Here is a 26,928-nt window from a genome sequence, read left to right as displayed (position 1 = left end):
TTCCAGCTGGGGATCAGGCTAGCATCTCCTTGACTTCCCCTTCCTTGAAGGTTTTTTCTCCAGCTGTCGGTGTTGCTGTGTTCAGGCTTTTCCCCAAGCTCTGCTTCCCATGGCTAAAGGCGCAGCAAAGCTGATCACAGATCCTGTCGCTTGGTTTGCTGCTCCTCAGAGATGATGCTTTTCTGGTATCCCAGAGCCTCCACTTTCCAGGCTGTGTTTGGGGAGCTGCAGTCTCTGGGATCCAGCTATGGAGGCTTTGAAGGATGATGTCTCCCTGGGACGAACTTCACTCTCCTGCTTGCCGTGGTCGTGGAGGTGACAACTGCTGAGGGACTGGGCTGCTTTGGGTGGGAGTTGCAGTGCCATTGCAGACCAGAGCTCCAGGGTGGTCGTGGGAGGCTCTGTCTCCAGTCCCTGCTTGCCATTGGCAGAGATGCTTGCCTGGCTCTTGCGAAGGGTGTCGAAAGGTTTGTGGGTGTGGAGGGGTTGGAGATCTCAGTTTGGGGCTAAGAGATGACTGCGGGTAAAAGACTTTGGAGCCATGTTAGTGGTCCAGGTACAGCACAGGAGATGCCCTGGGAGCAGGATGCAGCAGGTGAGGCCACCACAGCTGCAGCTGTAAATAGTGCCCCTCTCCTTAGGGAAGGAGTAAATGGTTTTCCCTTGCTTGCTGCATGCCTTTCTCTCTCCTGGCCCTGTTCCTCCTCCTCCTCCTCCTCCTTCTCCCTGCCATTAATTGCTTAGTGGTTGCTGATGCAATTAAAGCAAGATGTGTCTGCAGCCTCGGCGCTCAGCCCCCTTTTCCGAGGTCTTCCTCTGCCTGCCTGTGAGGAGGTGGGAGCTGTTGGCTTGGGAAAGGGCAAGTCCCCACATTGGCTGGCTCATGCCCATAGTGTTGATCCCCCAGAGAGGGGAAGTGGCTGAGCCAGAGCCAGAGCAGGGATGTCTCCTGGCCTGAGGAGGTGACTGGCTGTCTCCCGGCACTCCCAAGGATGTGAATAGGCTGGAGCAGGGACCGTCTGGCTTCCTGCAGCTGATGTGTAATGGCTGTAGCTGCCAGCCTGAGGTGGTGATGACTGATGGGCAGGACATGGCTCAGGGCTGGGGATCATTTGTGCAGCAGCTAAAGCCGCCTGAGCGATGAGTTACGGTCTCTGGGCTTTCAAGGGAAGAGAGTGACAGTCATGGACCATGGGAGATGCTCAGCTAAAGGAGCAGGACTGCAGCTCAGCAATCTCTGGGGATGGCAGCTGTGGAAGCTGCCAGCACAGAGGGCAGAGAGGGCACCTGCTCCGCTCTGGGTGGGAAGGGAGGCTGCGGAGGTTGCGGATATGATGGAGAAAGGCTTTTCCCTCTGCCACTCTGCCTCCCACGTTTCTCCCTGCCTGCTCAGTGCTGCCCAAGGCAGTGTCACCACAGTGTCCCAGCTGGGCACCAGCTCTGTCTTCTGCTCTCTTCACTCCTTCCTCTGCTGCCCCTTGGCTTTGATGTGTCACATTGGCTTTTCCCATCCTTATTTGTGTTCTAGTTGCTGTTACCTTATCAAGGGATGTTCTTCAGGTCTTCTTTCACCATGATGTCTGTTGGTGTTCCTCCACGTGAAGGGAATAATTTCTTGGCACACCAAGTTTTAACTCTTTAGTTCTGTTGAGTCCCTCCCAGCCCCAGGTCCTTCCCTAGTCCCCATGCAGCCTTTTGCTCAACCTTTCATCCCTGCAAGCATCAAACTCCTTGTCTGAGGCACTGCCTTTCAAACACCAGCATTTGGTCTTTAGTCTCCATGGCCAAGAAGCATCTCTGGGATCTGCTGTATCAGCTGTGCCCCTCTCTTTTCCTGGCAGCCTCTGGGAGACCCTTGGGGAGACACTTGGTTGTCACCACGTGAGCTACCTGATGTTTAGGGCACATAGTCGAGGTCTCTGCTGTAGAGAAGACTTTGGTGGTGTTCAGACAGGTGCCAGGATGTCACCTTCTGCCTTGGCTTGGCAAAAGCCACCATCGGGGCAGATGTTGGCAGAGATCCCAAGTGATGGGGAAGGGCTGCAGGGAGGGCTTTTGCTGCCCACACTGCTCTGATCCCAGGGATTACCACAAACATCCATCCATCCCTCCCTCCCTCTCTCCATCCATCCATCCCTGCATCCATCTGCTTCTTGCCTTTGTGTGCATGTTCCAGCCTGTTTCCTGTGTGTCCTACAGCTGCACAAAGCCCTGCTGCTCCCTGGCCAATGCCTTGTTTCCTAGCCCCGACCTGCAGACAAGCAGCCCGCTGGTATGCTCTGGCCATCCCAGAGATGCTGATTGGCATGTTGGGAATCTTCTCCCTCTGTCCAAATAACATCTCATGTGATGATTGTCAATAAAACGCTGTTGCTCCTTTCCCTCAGGTACGAGGCAGGAGTAGATGAGTGTGTACAGACACGCCGGCTCCGTGTTTTCAGGAGAGATGGTGTGATTAAAGGTCAGATGGGTTTATTACAGGCTGACATGCATTTCTGCTGCTTCAAGGAAGTAGAGGTATTGAAACCTGTTGGCCAACCATTGTGTGGGTCCTGGAGCTTCCAGTGTAGGCTTTGGAAGACTGCCATACTGGTAGTGAGGAATCCTCTCTTACAGGGTTCCACTGGGTTGTGACACTGATCCAGTGACATTACTGGGAGAGACTCTGGTATCCTGCCTTGTCCTACTTGCCTTGACTTTGTATTTTTGTGGTTTTTATTTTCCCTCCCCAAGATCCTGGACTTGAAAAAAAAATCTCTAATTAGGAATTAAATGCCAAGAAACACTGTGGGACCAGCTTCCCAAGGAGCTTGGAAATGTGGAGCTGTAGGATGGTGGCTTCCCTCTGTGTTAAGGGCATCCTTTTTATGGAAGCGACCGAAGGATGACTTGAACAGTATGTGATACCCACTCGTGGCCTCCGGGCTGGCTCTGAACACTTGATGGAGTCCAACCCTGAATCCTCAGCATTTCTGGGGCTAAACGACTCTATTATTGTCCCTCAAAGCCAACCCTTGGGCATGGAAAGCCCTGGGGAGCAGATAAGAAGCTTTCTGATCCCACATCTCACCAAGGCAGGTGGGGAGGATGGAGGGGGTGGAAACATGCAGCCAGCAGGTCACTGGGAGGTCATTAACCCCAACGCTGGCTCCTTGGTCACTTTCTTTGCCTTGGAAGAGCTCTCCACAGTGGGACCCTCCATGTGCAGGCTTGGGGGTTCTTCACAACCACCATGGGCTAATCCCTCGCTGAGCCCACGGCTGCTTTCCTGGGCCAACTGGGCTGCTTGGGGTGCAGCATCGACGCTCCCCATTCCTTTCGAGGGCTCCCTCTGCTTATGGCTACCTCTGTTTATGCCCGCCTTGCTGGTCATAAAAATCCTCCAGGCTCTGGCTTACAAATCTGTTGTGTCTTTCCAACAGGGCTTTCCAAAACAGCTCTCCCCCACAGCTGAGAGCACCATGATCCCTCTCTACCCCAGGGGAATGGTTGATTTTTAATGATGGGTGACCAAGTTCAGGGCCACAGTGGCCAGCAAACCCCAATATGCAGCAGGTCACCTTGAGCATGGCATTCTTGAGGCTAAAATGCCCTTATTTATTATCAATCCACTCTTTTTCATGGCATTAGGATTGCCCTGCCTTAGCTGGCTGGTAATTTGAAGAATCAATGAAGTTTCAGCAGGGTGGGGAATGAAATGGGTGAATATCTGGGCTTGCTTATGGTGGGTCTATCTCCAGCAGTATCTTTTCCTTATTTTAGGGACGCCAGGTAAAAATCCAGCATGTTGATTAAATACAACATTGGCCCTGCTGCTCCTCTGATCCAGGTGCCCACCAGCCCCTGGCATCTCATTTTTACATGTGCGTGCAAAAGGTGCTGCTGGGTGGAAGGAGGGACAGTGGCTGCCGGTGCTGGATAGTGTTTCTTTGGTGGTCACTGTTTTCTGTCTCATTTTGCTTTGTTTCGTGGCAAAGGGGAATGATTTCTCGTTAGCTGGGACTTGGTGACCTGTGGGTATCCCTGAGCGCAGCCTGAGAAATGTGAGGTTAGAGGCTAAAAACCTTCCTGGAGCTTAATTGGGCTGGAAGAAAGCTTCAGCCGTGGGTGGTGTCAGCATCCCCGTTTGGTGGGGGCTGATTTGGATTTCAGATCCAAGCTCTTCCCTTCGCTACGGTTCGGAGGAGCTGATGAAACAGCCACTTGAAGCTATTTTTCTATTTTTACATGGAGTGCTCTCTCGGAGGAGCATGGCTGCGGTCGGCACAGTCCTGGGATGTGAATCACAGAGCTCTGCTCCCTGAGATGGGCTGAAAGCCCCGATGTGGCTCCACTGCTCCCTGGCTGGTCGGTGGCTGCAGGTGGTGAGTTATGGTCTGGCTCAACTCCTCTTCTCCGCGGCTGCTCAGCTTCCCCATGAGGAGCCATCGATCCTCCCCAGCCGGCGGCTGCCGGTCGGCAGCACAGACCTGCCAGGTGAGACCCTCACGCCCCAGCCGTGTCCAGCAGCCAGGCACCGGCTCCCACGGGCAGCATGGGATCAGCTCCTGGCAAATGTCCCTGCCTCCAGTGGGGGGTTGGATCAAGATGGGCTTTAAGGTCCCTTCCAACCCAAAGCAGTCTGTGATTGTGTGATCAGAGCAGAGGCACTGAGAGGCATTTGAGCCAAAGAAAGGGGATTTGCTTTTCATCTGCGAGGGTGGAACTAAAACCCAGAGTGATGGTAGGGGATGGGAGCCTGTGGGTTCACATGCAAAGCTCATTCCTCCTCCTCTTGCAGCTCATCCTGGTGATAGGAGCATGTGCTGTGCTGCTTTGGGGTCGGTGCCCGGGCACCGTTCTGCTCGGGGCTTAGAGAGGCAGCAGCTTGATTTCAATAATTAATAAAACCTTGGGAATCGGCTTGAAAAGCTTTCTGTTGAAATTGCTGCATCCAGCAGGCACCGATTCCTGTGTGTTCCCGGTGGGAGCTCATGGACACGGGTGCAAACCTTTGCTTGAGGGATTGGGGTGAGCCCAGCATGTATCAACCTGAATAGGAACATTGGCTTATACTGCTTTAAAAATAGCATGTTAGAAAGAATTTGCTGGAAAACTGGGATTTGAGGAGTGGGGGGAGACGCAGTCATGGGATGCAGCACAAAAAGCGAAGACATTTGTCATGCCCATGTTAGTGTGAGGTTTTGGTCTTGTGTTCTGGGAGACAGAGGCACTTACTTGACCACTGCTTCTCCAGCACCACCTGAATGGGACACGCAGTGACACCCTCTTCCTCACCACATCCTCGTGTGTCATGTGATTGGGCTCATTCCTTGCTCACTCTCCTCCTGTAACCTCCCCATCAGGCCATGGAACAGAGCTGGCTTTGTGTCTGGAAAGCACCAGGATCTCTCCTGGCAACTGGAGCAAAACCTACAAAGACGGAGAGATGAGAGCCAAGCGGGCAGCTTCCTAAACGTGCAGCCTGCGGGGGCTGGGACGTGCACATCATACCAGAGCAGGTCTTTAATATTAAATAGATGGAAGGAAGATGTCTCCTTTTGCCTGAGGGATAAATAGATCTGAAACTCCTCCTAGACTTTGCTGCTTGTTGCATCCGAAATATGTGTGTCTCGCCCTGAAATTGAGCCTCTCCAGGAGCCACCAATCCTTGGCTACAACCTGTGTGTAAAAATGCTCCAGTGTAGGTGGTGTATGTGGTGTGACAGCAGGTCTCTGAATGAAGCATCCAAGGAATGGATTTGCCTCTTTTCCCCTGATCCATAGCTGAGTGCACCACATGGTCTGGACGTGACATTTCTCATGGTGCCACCAAGGCAAGTGTCGCAGCTGCCATCCCCTGGTGCCCTCAGGGTGGTGCTTCCCCAGTGCTGGACCTCCTCCAGGAGCTGTGTGGGTGCCTCAGGAGGTGCACCTTGCTTTGCAGGGACCAAGCGTTGCCTCATTCTCTCTCTACCCTTCCCCAGACAAATTTTGTAGGCACAAGCACAGAGCTAGGCTTCTCATACCTTGGAGAGAAGAGTCCACAAGACCCTCAGGACCAAATGCTGTGTGTAGCCAGGGACTATAGAGTTTCTTGTGCTGGAAAACTGCTTAGAAAATCCTCCAGCTTGCTACTGCCATTTGTTGGGAGACCAATGGGATGAGAGGAGGATTTTTTCCTTATCTGCTTGGCCATGGACCTCCTAGTCCGGCCATGGAGGTGGACCTTAGAGCTGAAGCTGCTCTCTCATCAGAGATGCTCGTTATCATGGTTGCAATGTGGAAGAACATCAAAAGAAGATGACCCTGCCAAAATTTGGTCAGGCTGAGATTTGCCAGTGCCTCATCTGAGCTTGGGCAAGTCCAAAAGTGTTGGATGTTGTCTCTCTGAAAGGAGGAGGACCACTGCTGTGTCTTGGGAAAACCATGGATGTGGCTTGTTGGCAGTTTGGAGCCTGGTGTGGGGCAGATCTGAGGTGTACTGAGGGGGTGCCATGGGGAGTGATGTGGGTGGCTTATGGTATTACTGGAGAGATGTAGGAAAGAAAGGGGAAAGGAGCAGAGCAGTGGAAGGATGAAGGATTTTCCCACTTGGAAAATACTGGTGTTCTTAGGAACAATCTCCTTGCCAGGAAGCTCTGGCCAACGTCTGTCTTAAATGTTCCTATGCTTGATTCATCCCATTTCCGCCTTGTTCCTCTGCATCATCCTGCGTAATTCCTCTCTCTCCTTTGATGTTTTCATCCCTCATGTGTTTGTAGATTACGGCTGTGTCCCCACATAGCTGTCACTGAACCAACCTTTCCATATTTAGCTCTTCTAATCTCCTCTTCCAGACCAATCCCTTCAGCCTCGTTATTTTTGTCCCTCTTCTCTGAACTTCTTCAGTTTGTCTCTTGTGCCCTTATTTGTCATGAATGGTCCAATGGAAGGTGTCCCTGCCCATGGCAGGGGGTTTGGAACAAGATGAGCTTTAAGGTCCCTTCCAACTGAAACCATTCTGTGATGTTAAGATGGCATCTTGGAAGTGATCCCCTCTGGGTCATTGGAAGGACCACCTTGGGGGAGTGCTTGACTGATTTATGTACCTCTGTAAGTCCATATCCCCCCACTTTTCTTACGCAGTGACCCTGAGTGTGAGTGACACTTGCTTTTGGACCCGTTTGCAGCCCTTGGATGTTGGGAGGCACAACCCAACGCCGTAGCTTTGGCTGCTGTGCAAGGTACAGCTGACCCCATGCCACACTCAGCTTGGTTGATGAAAACACCCGAAAGCCAATCTCACCTTTCATCCCACATCCCATCTCTTCTTTCTTGGCTCTGCTCTGCAAACACCAGGGCCTTTTTCCACATCATCTCCTGTGCTTTACCAGTGTAAAAGGTGGTTTCTTAGTGGTGTAATAAACCCCCATCAATGCACATGGTTGTGTTGTCCACCATGGGTCCACAGTGGCAGAGTGGTTGCAGTGGCTTTGTCCCTTCTCACCTGGGAGTGGGTGCTGGATACTGAGGTGGAAAGGTGGTCCCTGGACCGTGCACTCAGCAAGCAGAGGAACCTGTCCTAGATGAGACAGGTCTGAACCCGGCTCATTTTTGCTTCAAGCCTTGAATCCGTCTCCTCCCTTCCACGTTTATTAGAATCTAGTTTTACACTGAAATGGTTTGTAAATCCCAAGCTGTCTCCCCTCTGGTTGACTCCGTGTACTGCAGCTTTCCAAAGGTAAGGGCTTTGTGCTTGGATAAGCATTAATTAAATGATTGAATTATTAATGCTCTGAGTTTGCATGCAGGGGGGTGTGTGTGCGTGGCTGTGCCCTGGTGCGAATTGCCGGAGGCCCAACAACCGCAACCACCTCCGAGTGTTGGAGGTTTAGACTTGCAAGACTGAGGTAGAGGAAAAATTGGGTGAAGAAACTGCAGGAAAGGTTGAAGCAGGCAGGTGGAGCCGTGCCATTCCCTAACGGAGAGCTGAGCTGCTGTGCCAGCTTCTTGCGCTCAGCCCTGACCTACCAAGTGTCAGCCTTGGCTTGTGGTCCTTGATTGCTAATCCTGGCCAAGGTCTGTTGGTAACTTTTGTGTTCTCACTGTCTCCAGGAGCCTGTTTTCAGTCTCTTTCAGACTGACCTGTTGATCTGCCTAAATTGAGATGCCAAGCTCTGCAATATGTTCTTCATCCCTAGTTGGTGGTGGGTTGTTCCTGGATGAACCTGTGATTGGTGCTCAGGGTGCTCTATAGCACAAACACAGACCCTGTAGGTGGGTTAAAGCCACTTGGCATGAAAAGGCTGCTTTTTCATGTGATTTCCCTTGCCTGCCTTTGCAGATTTGGGTTTTAGGGATGTCTCTAGCTTGGCTGTTTGCAACCTCTGTGTCCTTTGGCCAGGTTTATGGAGCTGGTGGTTATCAGCCAGCTTTTAACGGTGGCTGGAGCTGCATCACACCACAGCAAGTGATTCGTGAAAGGTCTCATAGATTTATATCCTCCTTCCAGGAGGTTGATGCACTGAGGCGCTTGTGAAACCTTTTATGTTCTCCTTTGCCTGCCCTGATGTGCTGGTCAGCGAGTGCAGGTGTTAACAGTGACTGCTGAGCACTGCTCGGATCCTTGGGTACAGTTGCCTGGTTATTTTGGAGGAAAGAGAATAAGCAAAAGCAAGACTCTGCCCCATGGTGGTTCTTCCACGAAGCATCCTGGCTTGAAGGACACACGGCTGATGTCGACAGATGTTGGAGGATTCTGGATGTGAGAAGCCAACCACACATCAGCAGTGTTGGCCATGTTGACAGGAGCGTGGGTGCAGGTTGCGGGGCTTAATATGTGTGGGATCTGGGTTCCCAGTGGGAAGCTGCTTGCTGTCATCAGAGCTTTCCTGCTTGGACAACATGGCCAGAGGTGTAGATGACTCTGGAGACCATGGCAGCAGCAACGCTGAAGAAGAGGCCAAAGGCTGGGTTGGTCAGTGTGAAGGACACTTGTGAGCTTCATGTTTCCAGCTATCCCTGTGACCCAGATGCATCTCCAGTGCTTTTCCACACGGGATCTTTCCCCTTTTCCCCACCAAACAAGCTGCTTTGCGTTTTAATTCAAGAGAGGAGGAGTGCCCATTGCCACCTCTACATGGGATTTCAGTGGTTGGTGATAGGTGAACAGAGACTCAACAACATGTTCTCAGTCAAGTGGTGGGACCAATGCACGGAGGTCCCAGCTTGGGTTTCTTTCCCGTGTCTCTCGCTCGCATCACCTGTCCCCTTTCATTGCTGCTCTTCACTACCTCTCTCCTACTGGAGACACCTTTTTTTTTTCCCCTTCCGACAGCAGATCTGATAGTCTTGTAAGTGGTTGGAGCAGGTGACTTGGTGCCAGCACGTCTGCCTTGGATACTATTCCTGGCTTTATTGAAGCCACAGTAATATGCAAGACTGTGCCCCTGCGGCGTCTGCCTCCTCTTGATCTTGAAACGCTGCAAGTGCTCAGATAAGCCCGGCTGTGTTCAAGCAGGGATTTTATTCCCCTCTCTGCCGCAGAGAGAAAGCGGCTCGTTGGAGGTCGTGCTGGGTTGTATTTGCATTTCTCCAGCAGCGTGGCTGGGGTTGATAGGCATCCGGCTGTTTGTATCACCTGGCTGTTTGGATCAGTCCCTCACTGGTGCCATGGTGGGAGTTGTACCTCCGGCATTATGGGGTAGGATGTCGCACCCCGATATTCCCATTAACTATGACCACGTCTGTTTTCAGCGGTGCCAAACTGTATCCTAAAGAGACTGTGGAGAAAAAGACTCCAGGCCAATTTAGTGTATAAGATAAGATAAAAAGAGCGGGTCCTTTAATCAGGCCTCAGGCCCAGGGGAATACACACGGTACTGGCGTTGGGGCCATGAGCTTTGTGCAGAAATCCTCCTCCAGGCTTTGGTTCCTCTGGCCTGCCCACGTGAGGCCAGGTCAGGCCTCCCCAGCCAGGTGCTCAGGTAAAGATGAGTCTGAGTTGGCCACCATTTCCTCTGGCCCTTCTGCAGGGACTTGCTAGCGAGGGAAGGGGTTTGCATGGGTGGAGGCAAACCTCCTCCTGCACCTCAGAACTGGGGTGCTTGGCATGGCCGGGAGAGGACAGGGAAGCACCTTTTGTAGGCAGAGCCTTCCTGTTACACCTTGGTGTCAGCAACCCTGCGGCTGGGAGATGCCATGAATCTCAAGCAGGTGTCTGGGGGGTGGGAGCAGATGGTGAGGAGCACCAGGGACAAGTTGCCAAGAACTGTGGTGGGGAATTGGCCTCTCCTGGTTTGGTTTCAGGGAGATGGTGAAAGTCTTGGATGGCAGAACCAGTCCAGAGCGTCTGGGTATGTGTTCACTGTCTCCCACCAGGCCTGGGGCTGGGAAATTGGGACCTCTGCTCCTTAAAAATCCTTACTTCCCATCCTAATTGCCTGGCTCTTCAGTGATGGCTCTGGCCAGGAGGTTGCAGGCTCTCCTGTCTTCTGTGGAGCAAACTCAAGGAGTGCGATGCTGAGCCCTCTCCCCTGTGCGCATGCGGGAGCACATGGAAGTATTGATCCTTCCTTGTGGCATTTACTGCTTCTTGCTAGGGGGGGTTGTTGGAAATGTCAGTCCTTTTTTCTCAGAGCAGCTGCCCTGTTGTCCTGTGGGTTTGGATTTGCCAACTAAGGTACCCAGTGTCTTCCCTGACTGCATTCCTGTGGTCCATAGAAATAACTGGCTTTGCTTATTTGAGCTGGAGTTTATCCAGGGAAGGGAAACTGTCTTCTAGAACAGATTTCTTTTTTCACATCTTGGTGTCAGCAACCTCAGCCTCCTACTATAGCAAGAGGGAAGAGCAACAGGCAGCAGCATTGGGATCAGTGCTCCAGACCACACTTCCAGCTCCATCCTTGGACCTGCTGCTTGTGCCATCATTATTTTCCTGCATTGTGTGGATTTGTTGGAAGCTCTTATTGGCTGCTTTCTTGCTGGAGAAATTCAGCCAGCAAACAGTCAGGGTTTGGTGCCACCTGTGCTGTTTGGGGAGGGGATCTTCTGGAGCCTTCTCCATGCCATTTAATTGCCTTGAGTACTTCCAGTGTGTTGGGATTTTGCTGCTGGGGGACGTGACTGGGAGCTCTGCTTGCAAGTGGATTCAAGATGGAATCGTAGGCATGGTGGGCACCAGAGCCAACAAAGGGATTTGTCTTCATGCTCTGCATACCCAACTTTGGGGGTCAGGTTGGAAAAGACTTTTTGAAATCCCTGCCACGCTCAGCAGTGGGGAAGAGGCACCGTGAGTGCTGTGGTTGTCTCTATGTCTGCAGGAGTGAAAGGACCTTCTAGATGAGAGAAAGAGGTCATGCATGGCGTAGCTCCTTCATATGGGGGTTCACTGGAGCCTAGAACCACCTCGGGTGCATTGGTGATCTCACACTGAGCCCTGCAAGGTCCTGGCTGACTGACAGGGTGCAGCTCTGAGGGTGCCCTACACTTCACATCCTCTCTGCCCTTGTAGATGCAACACAAACATCTCTGCTGGTTGGTCTTCTCTGGGGTTTTGGCATTACTCTTGGCTCTTATTGCTCCAAAATGCACTTTTCTTGCCTGACTTTGGTTACTGGGGGCAAACCAAAATTCTTATAAATACGAGTGAGTGGTCTAGGTGGTTCAGGGGGCGACATCAAAATTTGTGGAGTGTATTTATGTTTGGTTTGCCCTCTTTCTCCCAATAGCTAATTGGTGCTGTGGTGCCCCTTTAATGACTGATGCTAACGAACTCTTGCTGGCACAGCTCTAAGATGGCAGGAGCTGCTTTGTGTACATCTCCCTATGCCAGCACCCACACTGTGCTTCCCTTCATGTGGGACCCCATCCCACCTTCCAATGGGGGCTATAACGAGGGGTAGGTTTTAATTACCCCCCCAGAGCCCGACATTGCATGGTGCTGACAGTATTGCCTCGGACTCTCCCTGGATTTGCTTTTCCCCCATCGAGCAGCGCCTGTTCTGGCCGCCGCCGCCCAGGCTTGGCTCAGTTCCACTTCTGTCCTCGGCGGTGGTGAAAGCACGTTCCTCGTGATGGGAAAGCCTCCACCAGAAACACAAAGGGCTTTCATTAGGGGAGGCAGCGGCGGGTGGCCACGGACGGCCAGCGCCGGCACCGGGAGGCTTCACCCCACATAACTCCTGTGCAGGGGTGGCTGGAGACACACCAGCTCCCTCCAGCAGCGAATGTGTAGCCAGCATTTAACCTTAGAGCCTACCCAGCTTGGAAAGAGAAATAAATTTTCCTTCTGCAAAGGGGATTTAGGGCCTAGAAGTCTTAAGGGGGGTGGCCAGAAGGTGCAGGGCTGGCTTTGGGAGCCAGGGGTCTCTACTAGTCTCTAGCTGTCCCTGACAGCTGGAGGCAATGTGAAAGCCACTGCTCTGGGGGCTGAGTGCTGCCCAGCACCCCCTTGCCAGCATTTCCCTAGGTGGAGGGAGCTGGGTGCCCACCGAGGGGGAGAGTGGCTGGCAGAGCTGCTCCGTGGTACCCAGGGCTCCCCCAAGCCATCCTGCATCTCCTGACCTTGCTTGGGAAAGCAGGAGGATGAAGTGCTGTGCCACCAGGACACATGCAGAGGGGGAGGTGAATCCAGGAATTGATCCATCTGTCTTGTCCTCCAGCCTGGCTTTTGGCTTTTTTTGGATATGTTCCAGTGAGGAACCTCTGTTCCTGCCCTCACCCCTGAAGAACCACCCTGGGCCTTCTTGTTTTCCTCTGGAGCTTTGGGCGAGGGAGCAGGAGAGCCGCCTTGTCTCCCCACAGCTGCTGAAAGAGGCTATTTGTTCCAGAGCAGGGTGAGATATGAAATCCCATCAAGCCGCCTCGCTTATTAGAGAGATCTCAGCGAGCTGCTTATTATGCACCGTGGCATAATGCAGATTACGAATGTGACCGGGCGATAATTAGCAGAGCTGGAACTGTAATTAAACGCTCCTGTGCTGCGCTGTGGTTTCTGTTGCAGAGTGGAAGGAAGCTGAACGGTTTCAGAACCCGCAGGTCTTTGACGTGCACATGCAGCCGCCGCTCCCAGGGTGATGGGGGAAATGGGGGCAAGCGGTCCCCATCACCCCCTGGGCTGTTCCTGGTGCCCACCTGAGCCATGCAATCCTGCCTGGTCCCTCCCTGGCTCTCCCATTGCTGGAGACTGGCTTGTGGTTTTCAAAATGTGGTGTTGAGGAGCCTCTTCAAAGGAACCTCACACTTCCTTGAAGCATCTTGTCCTGGATCCACCGAGATGCACAAGATGAGGTTGCTGTGTTTTGGGGGGTGATTCTTTTGGGGGGTGGGAGTCTCTTGGCAGCTCCTCTGGCAGCCTCCTGGGGTTGTTTTATGCCAAAACCACCTTCCTCTAATCCCATGGGATGCAGTTGGGCAGCCTTGGAGGTGAGGTTGGGCTCGTGGGGGAGAGTTGGTCCCGCTGGTGGGAGGTTGGAGGTAATTGTGGGGAAAAGAGCTGTGGAACACAAGCTATGCTGCTGGCAGAGGGGAACATGTAGTCCAGCCACTGCTGCTTCAGACCTACGGGCCATCTTGAATGCCCAGTGGGGTGGATGTGCTCTGACCAGCTGTCCAGAGAGAGGATGGATGCAGGAGGACAAGGAGAGGGCTGCAGACAGAAGATGCTTTGTGTTCTCCTGCTGGAAGAGCAAATCCACTTGCACTGGCAGAGCCAGAAGGTCTCACAGTTCTCCACGAGGGTCACATTTGCACCCCCTGCCCACAGCCACCCCTGTGGGAGCAGGCGGAAGCCACTGGCAGATGTGATGTTCTCCTCCCTGCTCCTATGCCTAGAGATTTGTGTCACTGGTGATGCAGGGAGGCTCCGTGGGGTCAGGAGTTGGTGGGGAGGTGGGATGCTCCAGCCACTTGCTGTGTTGTGTGGGGCAGGTGAGGTTGGACATGCAAGGTTCTGGAGTCAGATTAAAGGATGGAGGTGTGGGAGCAAGAGAGGGGAGCAGGTGAACTTGGCAGCTGGTCAGGACCAGGGTGAGAGTCAGCAGCAAGGATGGAAGTGGTCATGGGCTGGTGTCATACCCACGCTTGGTGACCACAAACTTGGGCTCTCCAGGTCTATAGTATCTCCCCTCAGCAGAGGTTTAGGGGGACTCTCTGGGTGTAGTACTGGGTGCTCTAGAGGGATTTTCCCCTGCTTGAAACCATAACCCAGGTGAGTGCTCGCTGATGATGTGATGAGTTTCCTCAATCTGCTTCTCTTCTGAGGTTGCCCAGCATCTGATCAAGATCCAGATGGTGAAGAGAGAAGATCTGAGCTGAGGAAGAGCAGCTCGCCCACAGCTGCTGCAGATCCTCATGAGCCAAGGCGAGGGGCTGGCTGGCTGTGCCTGGCCTGGCTGGTGAACCCTGAAGTACAGGAAGTTACCCCCCCAGCCCTTCCCTTGGCCAGTGCAGAATCAGCCCATCAGCCATCCTGCTCCTGACATTGCTGTAATCTGCTCGCGTGGCAGAGCAGCCAAGGATCTTGGCTTGTCAGCAGCAGGGTGGCTTGGCTGGGCTTTCACTTGGCATGTTGGCTTGTTGGCTTTCCAAGTCCAGCTCTGGTCATGGAATGTGGTTTCCATGTGCAAGGAGAGCACAATGGCTGGATCGGGCTCTAAAGCAGACACTTGCACAGGGAAGAGGGATATGATCCAAGCGACTGCATCTTCAGGTGGTCACAGGGTAGATTTGGTACTGGAAGGAGACCACTACTCGTTTGTCCTGTCCTGCCAGTTGAGCAGAAGCTCTTCTAATGAGCCATCGGGTCCAAAGTCATTGGCTGCATTAACATCTGAGCCATAGCCAAGAGGCATCCCCAGCAGGGATGATTACAGAAGCCGTCAGGGAAGGAACTTGGCAGAAGCTCTTTCAAGCAGGAGCGCAGATATCTCCTGCAGGACTTCTGGGTGTGATCTCTGTGACTCCAAAGCGCTGGCTCCCCAGGGTTACGTGGGTATGGGCACAGCAGGGTGGGACAGTCCTGTGAGATCCCTGTCCTCTGACAGGGTGTGGGACGTCAACTGAAGGTGGCAGCCCTGGGCTTGTGGTTCTCCAGGAATGTAGATGCCTGTTGATACTTGTTCTCCCTTCCATATTCCCAACAGTATTCCTGACAGTGACCACGTGTTTCTCCTTCCCCACAGATGGAGTCTCCGGTCTCTACGCCCGCGGTGTTGCCCTTGCACCTCCTCGTGCCTGTGGTCAACAACGACATCTCGTCGCCGTGCGAGCAGATCATGGTACGCACCCGCTCGGTGGGAGTGAACACCTGCGACGTGGCCCTGGCCACCGAGCCCGAGTGCCTGGGCCCCTGCGAGCCCGGGACCAGCGTGAACCTGGAGGGCATTGTCTGGCAGGAGACAGAGGACGGTAAGTGTCAGAGAGCTCCTCACTCTCCACCAGTGTCATGGTGGAGTTGTGGCAGTCCTTTCCTTCCCATGTCCCTGCTGTGCCATTCGTTGGCACGTCCTGGGCTTTCCCGCCACCAGCTGGGTGGTCAGGACAGAGGAGCCGTGTGGGAGCGGCCTGTAATCCGTCTGGCAAAGGGAGTAACGGGCCAATACTTGCGTCAGCCCCGCTCGTTGTGTTCTCTCCTTGCTCAGACAGCGGGCGAAAATCTGAGCTGCCATTTCTCTGCCTCTCGACAAGAGCCGACTTGTTCCGGAGGTGCCGGGGAAAGGCCGTGCCAGCCGGCACGGGAATTCAGCGGAGTTGACTTCATTTTTGCTTGGCAACCCGCAGGTCTGTCACAAAAACGCTCAAACCCTGGGAGGCAGCAGAAATCTCCTGCTGGATTAAAAAACACCAGCAGAGCTCTCAAAATCGACTCGGCGGGAGATCAGCCTCTCGGCTCTCTTGCCAAGCCAATCCAATCTTTTTTTTCCACTGGAGCTCGTCTCATCTGTGCACAGCTTGGTTTGCTTTCCCAGGTTCTTTGATGGGTTTTCGTTGCTGTTGAGGCTCTGCCAAGGAACGCAGGGATGAATAGGTGGCTCAGCAGCCCACGGCAAGCACTGAAACCCGGCCTTCCCTCCAGCCTTGCTAGGGTGCCGGAGATTTCTGCCTTGGGAGGTGTGGGATGAGCTCCTTATACTTGTGTCTGGAAGCAGAAAGAACCTGGAAGCATGAAGGTGAGAGAGCAGCAGTGGTGGAGGCTGGTTGACAGTCATCTCAGCCAGGTATCCATGCGCTCCTCTTGGACATCTGTTCCCGCTCTCCCATCACTATTCCATGCAGAGAACAAAGCTGTTGGCTTTTATCCCTGGCTGCTCCTCACTGTTACTGCCTTTATCCTCAATGGAAGCTGAACTGAAACCTGTGTTCCTGTGAGCTGCTTTCAGTGGGTTCCCTTCTTGCCCTGTGCTTTGGGAGGACAGGGATGGGCCCAGTTTGCCTTCCCCCTCTCCCTACTGGGAAACTGGTTTTGAAACAATGATTGGTGCAGGACCGAGTGCTGCAGTGGCCCCTGATGTGAGCATAGAAGTTCCCCGTGGAAAAAGCGTATTGAGAAATAGCACCTGAGCTATTGGGAAGAGAGGAGTGCATGGACCATGCTGGGGAAGACTGGGATGTCTAGCTTGGAATGGGGACCTCTGCACTCTTCTGCCCTCTCTGCTTCACCATCTGTTCCATATGGAAAAACTCATCCGGATTGAGGCAGCTGGGAGCTACGTGTTTTTTATGGTGCTCCAAGGGAGAAGGACATCACACATTGCAAAATCTGGGAAAAGGAAACAAGAAGCAGGAATGTTCAAGAGCCCTGCTCTGCACATATCAGGGACCAGGGGATCTACTGGGGGAAGGTGCTCTGAGGAAACCTGCAGAAGGTCTCTGCTGAGCTCCCAGCGCCAGCACTGCTGGTTCCAGGTCTGCAAGAGCCCCATCGCTTTACAGGACGCAGCACCTTCAGTGGGGAACCTGAGGCACAGCCGGGCTGGGGGTTGGGACACGCAGCACTGCAGAGGAGCATCAGCACCCCTCACTCATGGGGCTCCCCCACCTCCCTGTCCCCATCAGTCTATTCTTCTGCTGTGACTTTCCTCAACCCAAAATCCCCAGAGCTGCAGAGTTGCCTGAAAATCCCAGGACTGCTAGAGACCCCCACGGGCAGCAGCAAAGCTGATGAGAGCTTGGACCTTGTATGGGTTTTTTTGGATGGAAATCAGGAGAGGCTTATGGTGGCCATGGCAGGAGGGATAAACTGAATATCCCTGAGGCACAGAGCACAAAATCATTCTCCCGTACCAATTTCTGGTTGAGAGGCAGTGCCATGAGAGCAGTTTCTGTTCTCTCCTCCCTTTTCCCCTGCTCCTCACCCCACTGTGAAGCTCTGTGCCCGTCTGCCTGTCCGTCTGCATTACACCTCACTTCCGCAGCCACCGTTTCGGAGCGTGCCTTGGAGGCGTCCTGCCATTTCCCACAGCCCCGATATTTTTAGTCTGTGGTAATTCAGTGAACTCACACAGAGATCCTTCTCTGCCGGCTGCTGATGGTTGCCACCGTCGGGAGCAAGGATTTCACATCCAGCCCTGTAGAAGACGAGCCCTGACATTTCCTTTGGTTGCTTCTGGTCGGCTGCGTGTGTTGGCTCTGGTTATAGCGGCATCTCCCGTCCTCGAGTGAAAAGGCAGGGTGGAACCATCGCTATTTTCTGCCTGGCATCTCCCTCCTGCCTTCCCATTTTTGCTGGTGGGAGTCAAGGGTGATGCTTGACCTGGCTGTCCAAAGCTGGAGCTTGTGAAGTGTTTCAGATGTTGTGAGCATCTCCTCTCACCCAAAGGATACAGGAGAGAAAGCTACACCAAGGGCATGTCTCCACAGCCAAATGAGGTGCTTCCAGCACCTGGAGACTGCCCTCCAGATCTCCAGAAGGATCTCAGCACCTCACCCAGAGGAATCCATCTCCCTTGGGATGTAGCAGCCTCACTGAACCGCTTGGAAGGACCGTGGGCAGCAGGAGCAGCTCTTGACTTGCATCAAACTTAGAATCGCAGAATCTTGGAATGGTTTGCGTTGGGATGGACCTTGAAGATCATCTAATTCTGTAGAATGATCAGGGGAAAAGGGAGGGGAGACAGAAATGGCTCCCATGGCACTACCTCTCAACCAGGAATTGGCAGGAGGTGATCATTTCGTGCTCCCTGCCACATCACTCTGCTGCCTCATTAGCTGCCAGGTCCCTTCCATCCCCCTCGGTGGAGCTGGTGTCACCTGGCTCGGAGCACAGCACCTCCTCACCTCTGCTCCCTGTGAGCAGACTAGGATCCAGCACCACACCAGTGCTGTTCGCAGCCGAAACAAGCACAAAACCTCTGACCAACAAGGATTGTGGGGTGGCAGCACCTGGAAAATGTCAGTACACTCCACGTCCCTTCCTCCAGCTCCATGCTGGGATGGTGGTGGCAGGTCACCCATGGCCGAGCGTTGCACACTCCAGGTGTTTGGATTGTCCTTTGGCAAACGTCTCTTGAGGGTACGATGGATTGTGAGCATCCTCAGGGGTGGAAGATGCCACTGTTGACATGTCTTTGCTCGGAGCAGAAGGGAGATGCAGTAGATGGGGAGAAAATGGAGACAGATGGGAGGGCAAAGACTGGAAAGTTTTACCGTAACTGTGAGGAAGCCTGACCCATATTTGACAGCTTTGCATTTCAAACATGCAGCCTCATCATCACCCACAGCCTTGGGTAGTGTCCAAGGATGTTTGAAATGGAGGATGTGCCAAGATTGCACTGCAGTGGGTGGGCTTTGGGGCTTCCAAAGGGATAGACCCTCCTCTGCATACACACTACAGCCTTCTTATCCGTGTCTGCTTGGGTCCAGAATCAGGAGGCGAGTTTTTAAGACTGATGGAGGAAGGGTGTGGAGCAAGAATGTGACTTTCTCATTTGCTTTAATGATGTTTCATAGAATCATAAAATCACAGGGTGGTTTGGGTTGGAAGGGACCATGGGCAGGGGCACCTTCCACTAGACCAGGTTGCTCCAAACCCCATCCAGCCTGGCCTTGAACACTTCTAGGGATGGGGCAGCCACAGCTGCTCTGGGCAACCTGTGCTAGGGCCTCACCACCCTCACAGGGAAGCTGTTGACCACAACTCTTTGAGTGTGACCATCCGACAAGTTCCTTATCCACTGCATGGTCCATCCATCAAATCCATGTCTGTCCAGTTTAGAGACAAGGATGCCATGTGGGACAGTGTTTGATGCTTCGCACAAGTCCAGGTAGATGACATCAGTCACTTTTCCCTCATCTACCAGCACTGGAACTCTGTTGTAGAAGGCCACCAAATTTGTCAGGTATGACAGAAAATTTCCCCAAGGAAAATTTTACCCGTGATGGTCATTGGTGAGTGATCGCTTCTCAATGGGTGAGGTGACGCTTGTCCTGGCCATCCTCTGCCCCGTGGTGTCCCCTGCTTTCCTGGCATGCTGGCCATGAAGACCTTGGGGTGTTGTGTTCCAAAGCCTGGGCAGTATGGCCAGGATCTTTGCAAATGTGCAGGGTCTATGGATAAGCTGGAGCATCCTGAAAGTGATGCAGCTGGAGGGGAAGTGAAGAAGAGGCAGATGCAGCTGGAGGAGAAATTCATGGAAGAAGGGACATCCCAAAGTCAGGGCATCCTGGAAGTGATGCAGCTAGAGAAGGAATTCATGGGGATGTTCTTGGTTGGGCTTGGGGGATTCATCTTTGTAAAGAGGGGAAATGTGCACTGACACAATGGCTCCTGCTGCTCACAGCAGCATTGTACTCCATCCCACATAATCCCAGGATTTTTTCATACATTACCAACCTGGATGGCAACCTTACACCATCACCCACCCTTAATTTTTCCAGCCAGAATACGACTCTGCAGTGATGAGAACAGTTGGTGACCAGGGTGCTGAGTGGTTTGCACCCAGACTTGAGTGGTGTTGATTCCTTAAGAGCTTCCAAGGTGTCATCTTTCCATGAAACCAGGTGGGATTGGAGTTATCCAAGTGGGATTCCTCCTCTTCAAGAGCATCTCCATTCTCTGAGGCGTGGGGGCGTTACTTCCTTACTGCCCACCCTTGCCATGCCTGTGCCTGCCCATCATCCTGCCACGGGAGGGGGACATGGTGGGTGAAAAAAGCTGCTTAGGATCTATCCCAGGGTTTAAATTGTCCTGGGTTATTGTTGGAGGATTAGGAAGGGATTTGGTATGATTGGTTGCAGTGGGTTAAATATAGGCTGATGTGTGTTGGAGGGCTGGTGTTCCAACAGGGAAGGGAGGGACAGTGCTGGCTCGCTTCGCCCTTTCCTCTTTCATCTCTCTCTTGTGATTGCGGTGGCAGGGAGTGAAAAAACGCCGGCACCTCCTTTCTAATATCACACTCTGGCCCTGGGATACACAAGGGACTCCAGTGGTTTGTCATGCAATTAACTTCCAGCGGCGCATGTGGGCTTCGCCAGCTCAAAGAGGGATTGGACTGGCAGGGAGGGCAAAGGGACTGGGAGGGGTGGGGTCCAGGTTAGGGCTGCTTGCTCCTTAGTGGCTGCCAGGTCCTTGGGCAGCTCCTGGGAGCATCCCACAGCAGCCCCACAGGGGTGTCCTGGGAATGGTGGGGCTGGTTGGGGCACAGGATGCAGCCAGCAGCTTCTTTGGGTTTTAAGGAAAGGGGAACAGGCTCCTGCCTGCCAAAAAATACTGCATTAGGAGGAACAGAGATAGAAGAGCACATTCCATGTGCCCTTCTTGGGATGCCTGGGACTAGCATTCCCCTCTTCCTATCCATCTCTCCATGTGTGGGGCCATGGTTTCTATCTCAGGTCATCTCCATCATAATGTCTTGCCCATGTCTGTGTTAAGGCAGGTCCCCAGCACCTTCCTCCAAAGGCAGGACCCAGCCATTCCTGCTCACTGGGATGAGCCAGTTGTAGGTTTTGGCCATGTGCTGGCTCCATGTCTTCCCATGACCTGCTCCCAATGTTTTCGTGGAGGAGAAGGAGAAAGAGAAGGCCCGAATTTCATTTCTCTTTCTGAGGGAAACCCGCATGTTGGGCCTCGGCTCCATGTATTATCCATGCTGGAGTCTGCAGCTGGCTGCTGGCACAGCACAATGGGGATTGTGGGCTGAGATTTATAAACATGCTTCAGGCACAGCTGCTCCAGGCCCCCTCAGCTCCATCCATCTCCCGGGGCCGTATATCTCGCTGCGCTCATCAACCCTTGCGAACGCGTTTCCTATCTCCCGAGTGTTACCTTGCTTGGATAAACATGCTTGGCACAACGGACTCCGCTCTACTAGTGCGGAAATCAGCAATCTGTGGTGGGGAGGAGGTACCCCAACGCTGGGGGATGCTGTGGAAGACCCCTCTGCCTCCCAAAAGTGGTGCTGAGAGTCCACGGCCTTGGCATGGGTGTGAGCCAGGCTGCTCCTCTTCTGAATTAGTGGGAAAAAGCTGAAACTCCGAGTTTTCTGAATGCCTTTGCTCAGAAATAGGAGGATGTGGCCTCACAGATGCTTCTCCAGGTGGAGATATAGGGCAAAGGGGTGTTGCTGGAGGTGCTGGAGCAAAGCAACATGGGGTTGTTCCACCAGGATTGGGTTTTCCTGCCAGGGGTAGTCGCCTGAGCAGGAATGCTGGGCTCAGCTTGCCATCTAGTGGCAGTAATGACATTTTCCAGAGAGCCATGAGATTCATGGCCACAGTTGGGGGGGTGTCACAGCCCCACTGGTGTGTCTGCAGCTCCACATTGGGGCCCACAGGCTTGCTGAGGGCTTTCTGCATTTCCCCTGGGGGCTTCCCATTCCTCACTCCCCAGAGATTGCCTTCCTTACCCTACCTGAATGCACATGCAGCTATCGTGGATCTTCAGCCCCCCCACCAGATCCCATTTTGAGGATGGCTGGGTTTAGCATCCCCACGAAAATAGGGAAGAGGAGGAGAGGTTGAGTGGACGCCAGCTAGAGCTGTGCTGAGAGAGGGAATGAGCTGGGAGGTCTGTAGCTCCCATTTTGGTGCCCCTCCATCCCTGGGCCCCATGTCTCACCCCTTCCAAAAAGCCCAAGATGCCTTGTCTGCCTTCCTCCAGCACTAGAGCTGAGCTCTTCCTCCTGCCTGTCTCGAGGGGCAGGTCCCTGACACTGCTAGGTCAAATGTGGCCCCATCTGACCCTTTCTCCTTTCCTTGCAGGGATGCTGGTGGTCAATGTCACCTGGAGGAACAAGACGTATGTGGGGACGCTGCTGGACTGCACACAGCACGACTGGGCTCCTCCCCGGTAAGTGGGTGGTGGGCTTTGGGGGCTTCCAGGCACTGAGGGCAAACCCAGCCCCATACAGCCCCCATACACTCTGCTCTGTGCCTGTGGGGCTGCCACAGGGGTTGGCATCTCCTGCCTGCACAAGTGAGCTGCTCCCGTGGCTCTTTGCCCTCGCAGTCACAGGTCCATTGTCCTGGGGGAGTGAGGATGGTTGAGCACATCCTGGTGGACCTCTCTAGTTCCTCTTTATTGGCCAGTGGGGGGATGAGTCTGTGGGATTGGTAGCAAGGGGAGGAAGGGGGTCCCAACCGTGCCACAGGCATGACCATCTCTCCATGAAAACTCCCATGTTGTCCTCCTGGCAGGTTCTGTGACTCTCCCACCAGCGACCTGGAGATGCGCAATGGCCGGGGCAGGGGCAAGCGCATGCGCCCCAACAGCAACACGCCAGTGAACGAGGCAGCCGCTGCCTCGGACAGCAAAGGGACCAGTAACAGCAGCAAGACCCGGGCAGGAGCCAACAGCAAGGGGCGCCGGGGCAGCCAGAACTCCTCGGACCACCGCACCCCGCCTGGCGGCACGGCCGAAGACGTGAAGGCCAGTCCCTCCTCCGTCACCAAGCGGAAGAGCAAACCCCTCTCTGACATGGAGGTGAACTCCAGCTCGGAGGACTCCAAGGGCAGCAAACGCATCCGCACGAACTCGATGGGCTCGGCCACCGTGCCGCCCACCACGGTCAAGGTGGAGCCGGCTGTCCTGGACCGCAACTGCCCTTCTCCCATCCTCATCGACTGTCCCCACCCCAACTGTAACAAGAAGTACAAGCACATCAACGGGCTGAAGTACCACCAGGCCCACGCGCACACAGACGACGACAGCAAGCTGGAGGCGGACGTGGACAGCGAGTATGGTGAGGAGCCCTCCCTGCACGCCGACGTCGGGAGCTGCAACGGGGCCACCGGCTCTCAGAAGGGCTCGCTCTCGCCAGCTCGCTCGGCCACCCCCAAGGTGCGCTTGATGGAGCCCCACAGCCCCTCCCCGTCCAGCAAGTTCAGCACCAAGGTCCCCTGTAAGAAGAAGGTGGGTGGGGAGGGGGACACGGACCCAGGTGCCCTGTCCAATGATGGCTCTGAGGATGGTCCATCGGTGGCTGATGAGACGAGTAATGACGACTTTGACTCTTTGGAGAAGCGATGTGTTGATAAGGACAAGTCAAAGAAGGCCTCTGGTGCTAAGCAGGAGAAGATCCCTTCCAAAAGCTTGAAGTCTGCCAGACCCATTGCGCCAGCCATCCCCCCGCAGCCAATTTACACCTTCCAGACCGCCACCCTCACCACCGCCAGCCCTGGCTCATCCACCGGCCTCGCCACTACCGTGGTCCAGACCATGCCCAACAGCCCCCAGCTCAAACCTATCCAGCCCAAGCCAACAGTGATGGGAGAGCCCTTCACTGTCAACCCCGCCCTCACCCCTTCCAAGGAAAAGAAGAAGAAAGACAAGAAGAAGAAGGAGCCCAAGGAGGCGGAAAACCCTTTGACTCCTGGCAAAGCCTGCAGAGCGGAGGAAGGCAAGAGCCCTTTCCGGGGGGAATCCAGCGACCTGGGAATGAAAGGTGACGGGCTGCTGAATGGTTCATCTGACCCCCACCAGAGCCGGCTCGCCAGCATCAAGGCTGAGGCAGATAAAATCTACAGCTTCACCGACAACGCACCCAGCCCCTCCATCGGCGGTGCCAGCAGGCTGGAGAACACCAACCCAGCCCAGCCCCTGACCCCGCTGCATGTCGTCACCCAGAACGGGGCAGAGGCCAGCTCGGTGAAGACCAACAGCCCAGCCTACTCAGACATCTCTGACGCTGGGGAGGACGGGGAGGGCAAGCTGGAGAGTGTGAAGGCGAAGGATCCGGAGCAGTTGGTCAAGGAAGGCGCCAAAAAAGCTCTTTTCCCCCCACAACCTCAGAGCAAAGAGTCTCCCTACTACCAAGGCTTTGAAACATACTATTCCCCAGGCTACCCCCAGGCCAGCCCAGGTCCCCTGAACCCCGGCGGGCAGTCCGTGGCTGAGACACAGGCCTTGAAACTGAAGAAGGACGAGGAGCAGGAGAACCCAGACGTGAAGGTGAAGAGCGAAGGCTGCGAAGAGAAGAAGGCAGAGCTTGGTGGTGGCTCCAGCCAGCAGCCCTCGGTCATCCAGCAGCGCCCCAACATGTACATGCAGTCCCTCTACTACAACCAGTATGCCTACGTGCCGCCCTACGGCTACAATGAGCAGGGCTACCACGCTCACCTGCTGAGCACCAACCCTGCTTACCGCCAGCAGTATGAGGAGCAGCAGAAGCAGCGGCAGAGCCTGGAGCAGCAGCAGCAGCGGGGGCTGGAGAAGAAGGCAGACCTGGGCTTGAAAGAGAGGGAGGCAGCGCTCAAAGAGGAGTGGAAGCAGAAGCCACCAATGCCACCGACACTGACCAAAGCCCCAAGCCTCACGGACCTCGTCAAATCGGGGCTGAACAAGCCCAAGGAGCAGGGAGGTCCTGACATGGCCAAATCCGTCATCATCCCCAAGCTGGAGGACTCGTCCAAGCTGTCCGGCAGCCAGGTCGCTGAAGGGCTCAAGGTGAAGCTGAGCGAGGCCAGTCACCTCGGGAAGGAAGCTGCCGAGACTAAAGCTGGCTCTGAGTGTGGCCGGCAAGCGGAGGTGGACCCTGTGCTCTGGTACAGACAGGTAATGCCCTGCCCTGTCCGCCAGCCCAGCTGGGTGTTTGCTTCTGGAGGAAGCCCCTCACCATGGCTTTGCCACAGGGCTCTGCTGGGACCATCACCTTGGAGAACACATGTTGTCCTCTGCTTGTGATGGGACTCCATGAGATTCCCTTGGGGGCCAGAGAAGGGATGGGGCTGTGAGGCCGCAGATGGACCAAGGAGAGCCCGGGGAAGAGGAGTGGAGTTCACTGGTCTCCTCCAAACCCAGGCTGGGTTTGGGACAGGCAGGGCTGGGGGGAGGCAGGTGTTCTGATGGTTGGCTGTTCTTGCAGGAAGCCGAGCCCCGGATGTGGACCTATGTGTACCCGGCAAAGTACTCGGACATCAAGACGGAGGATGAGCGGTGGAAAGAGGAGAGGGACCGAAAGTTGAAGGAAGAAAGGAGTCGAAGCAAAGAAGCCACATCCAAGGAGGACGGGAAGGAGAGCACCAGCTCCGAGTGCAAGCTGACCCCCCCTGAGGAGCCTCGCATGATGGGGAAGGACCCCAGGCCCAGTGTCCATGTCCCTGTGTCCTCACCCCTCACGCAGCACCAGTCCTACATCCCCTACATGCACGGCTACTCCTACAGCCAGTCGTATGACCCCAACCACCCCAGCTACCGCGCCATGCCCACCGTCATGATGCAGAATTACCCAGGTAGGGAGCCAGGGCCTTCCTTGGGACGTCCCTTCCCAGCTGTCCCTGCTCCCGGGATGGGGGGCAGCTGCAGGACGTCCTCTCGCACACATACAGAGCCACGTGCTCCCACTGTGCTGCCCGAATCCTCCCTGTGCTCTGACTGCTTTTCTCCCCCCAGGATCATACCTACCCTCCAGCTATTCCTTCTCTCCGTACGGGAGCAAGGCATCCGGCAGCGACGACAGTGACAAGTCCCGAGCCAGCCCCAGTGTGAGCTGTAAATCCAGCTCAGAGTCCAAGGCCCTGGACATCCTGCAGCAGCACGCCAGCCACTACAAGAGCAAATCGCCCACGGTGAGGGTCAGGAGCGCACTGGCTTCGCCCAGCTCTGTGGAACAGTCCCGGGATTCTGTACCCAGCTTGGAGCAGCTCTGCCTGCCATGGGGTTTGCTGTACCTGCTGCTGTGGGAGACCCACAGCCATGGTGTATTACCACAGTACAAATCCTTTGGGATGGACCAGCCAAACCTGTGGGCAGGGCTGGCCCAGGGAAGCTCCTCCAAACCCTGCAGGAACCCGGTGACACTTGTCCATAGCCTTGGAGCTGGTGGGTGAGATGCCGGGGCTGTCTCCATCCCATGGCTTCTGCTGGGCTGAGCTGGGAGACGGAGTTTGGACATGGTGAGGAAAGAGCTGCCCTCAAACAGGACTTGTGTCCTCCTCACGGCTTTTGGGCTGTGAGCCTGGTCACCTCATGGGGGGTCTCTGGGCAAAGGTGGAGAGTATCACCCTGAGATGTGCCCTGGGGTGGCTGATCACGTCCCTCAGCGTGTGTCTGCTTTCTCCTCTCCAGATAAGTGAGAAGACGTCTCAGGAGCGGGACCGCAGTGGCTGTGGGGTGGTGGGGGGCGGCGGGAGCTGCAGCAGCGTCGGGGGAGCTGGAGCAGGAGAACGGAGCGGCGACCGGCCCCGCACATCGCCCTCCCAGCGCCTGCTCTCGACACATCACCACCACCACCACCTCGGGTACTCGCTGCTGCCAGCGCAGTACAACCTCCCCTATGCAACAGGTGAGAGCTGGGGCCAGGCTCAAGGGGGCTGGGAGGGAGCTGGACCCACCCTTGGGCCGTGGGAGCCCTTGTGCTGTTCTCTGGTCTGGCTGGGTGCCTGGCCCGGGCTATTGGATCCTGATACCACTTCTCCTCTGCAGGTCTCTCCTCTACAGCCATCGTTGCCAGCCAGCAAGGCTCTACTCCCTCCCTATACCCACCTCCCCGGAGGTGAGAACGGTAAGGCTCTGCTCCTGCCGGGATGGGCACG

At 54.8% G+C, this 26,928-nt stretch overlaps 1 protein-coding gene across 4 annotated transcripts in view; it reads left to right on the top strand.

The window, feature by feature from the left end:
* Positions 1 to 26,928, top strand: part of ZNF609 (zinc finger protein 609) — a 106,469-nt gene that overhangs the window by 20,894 nt on the left and 58,647 nt on the right. For all 4 annotated transcript variants that reach the window (XR_003536626.1, XR_003536625.1, XM_027698099.1 and 1 more), the window contains exons 2-8: positions 15,144 to 15,369; positions 22,159 to 22,246; positions 22,594 to 24,949; positions 25,260 to 25,626; positions 25,787 to 25,962; positions 26,462 to 26,678; positions 26,819 to 26,897. Coding sequence is in view for 2 of the 4 variants with exons in the window: in XM_027698099.1 (XP_027553900.1) it covers positions 15,144 to 15,369; positions 22,159 to 22,246; positions 22,594 to 24,949; positions 25,260 to 25,626; positions 25,787 to 25,962; positions 26,462 to 26,678; positions 26,819 to 26,892 (3,504 nt within the window). In the remaining 2 variants the exon portion in view is untranslated. The remainder of the gene's footprint in view (positions 1 to 15,143; positions 15,370 to 22,158; positions 22,247 to 22,593; positions 24,950 to 25,259; positions 25,627 to 25,786; positions 25,963 to 26,461; positions 26,679 to 26,818; positions 26,898 to 26,928) is intronic.

This window comes from Neopelma chrysocephalum, unplaced genomic scaffold, assembly GCF_003984885.1.
Source record: "Neopelma chrysocephalum unplaced genomic scaffold, ASM398488v2 Primary Assembly neopelma1_124, whole genome shotgun sequence".
NCBI classification, from domain to species: Eukaryota; Metazoa; Chordata; class Aves; order Passeriformes; family Pipridae; genus Neopelma; species Neopelma chrysocephalum.
Note: the sequence above shows the minus strand (reverse complement) of the source record. Positions and strands in the feature narration are given on the sequence as shown.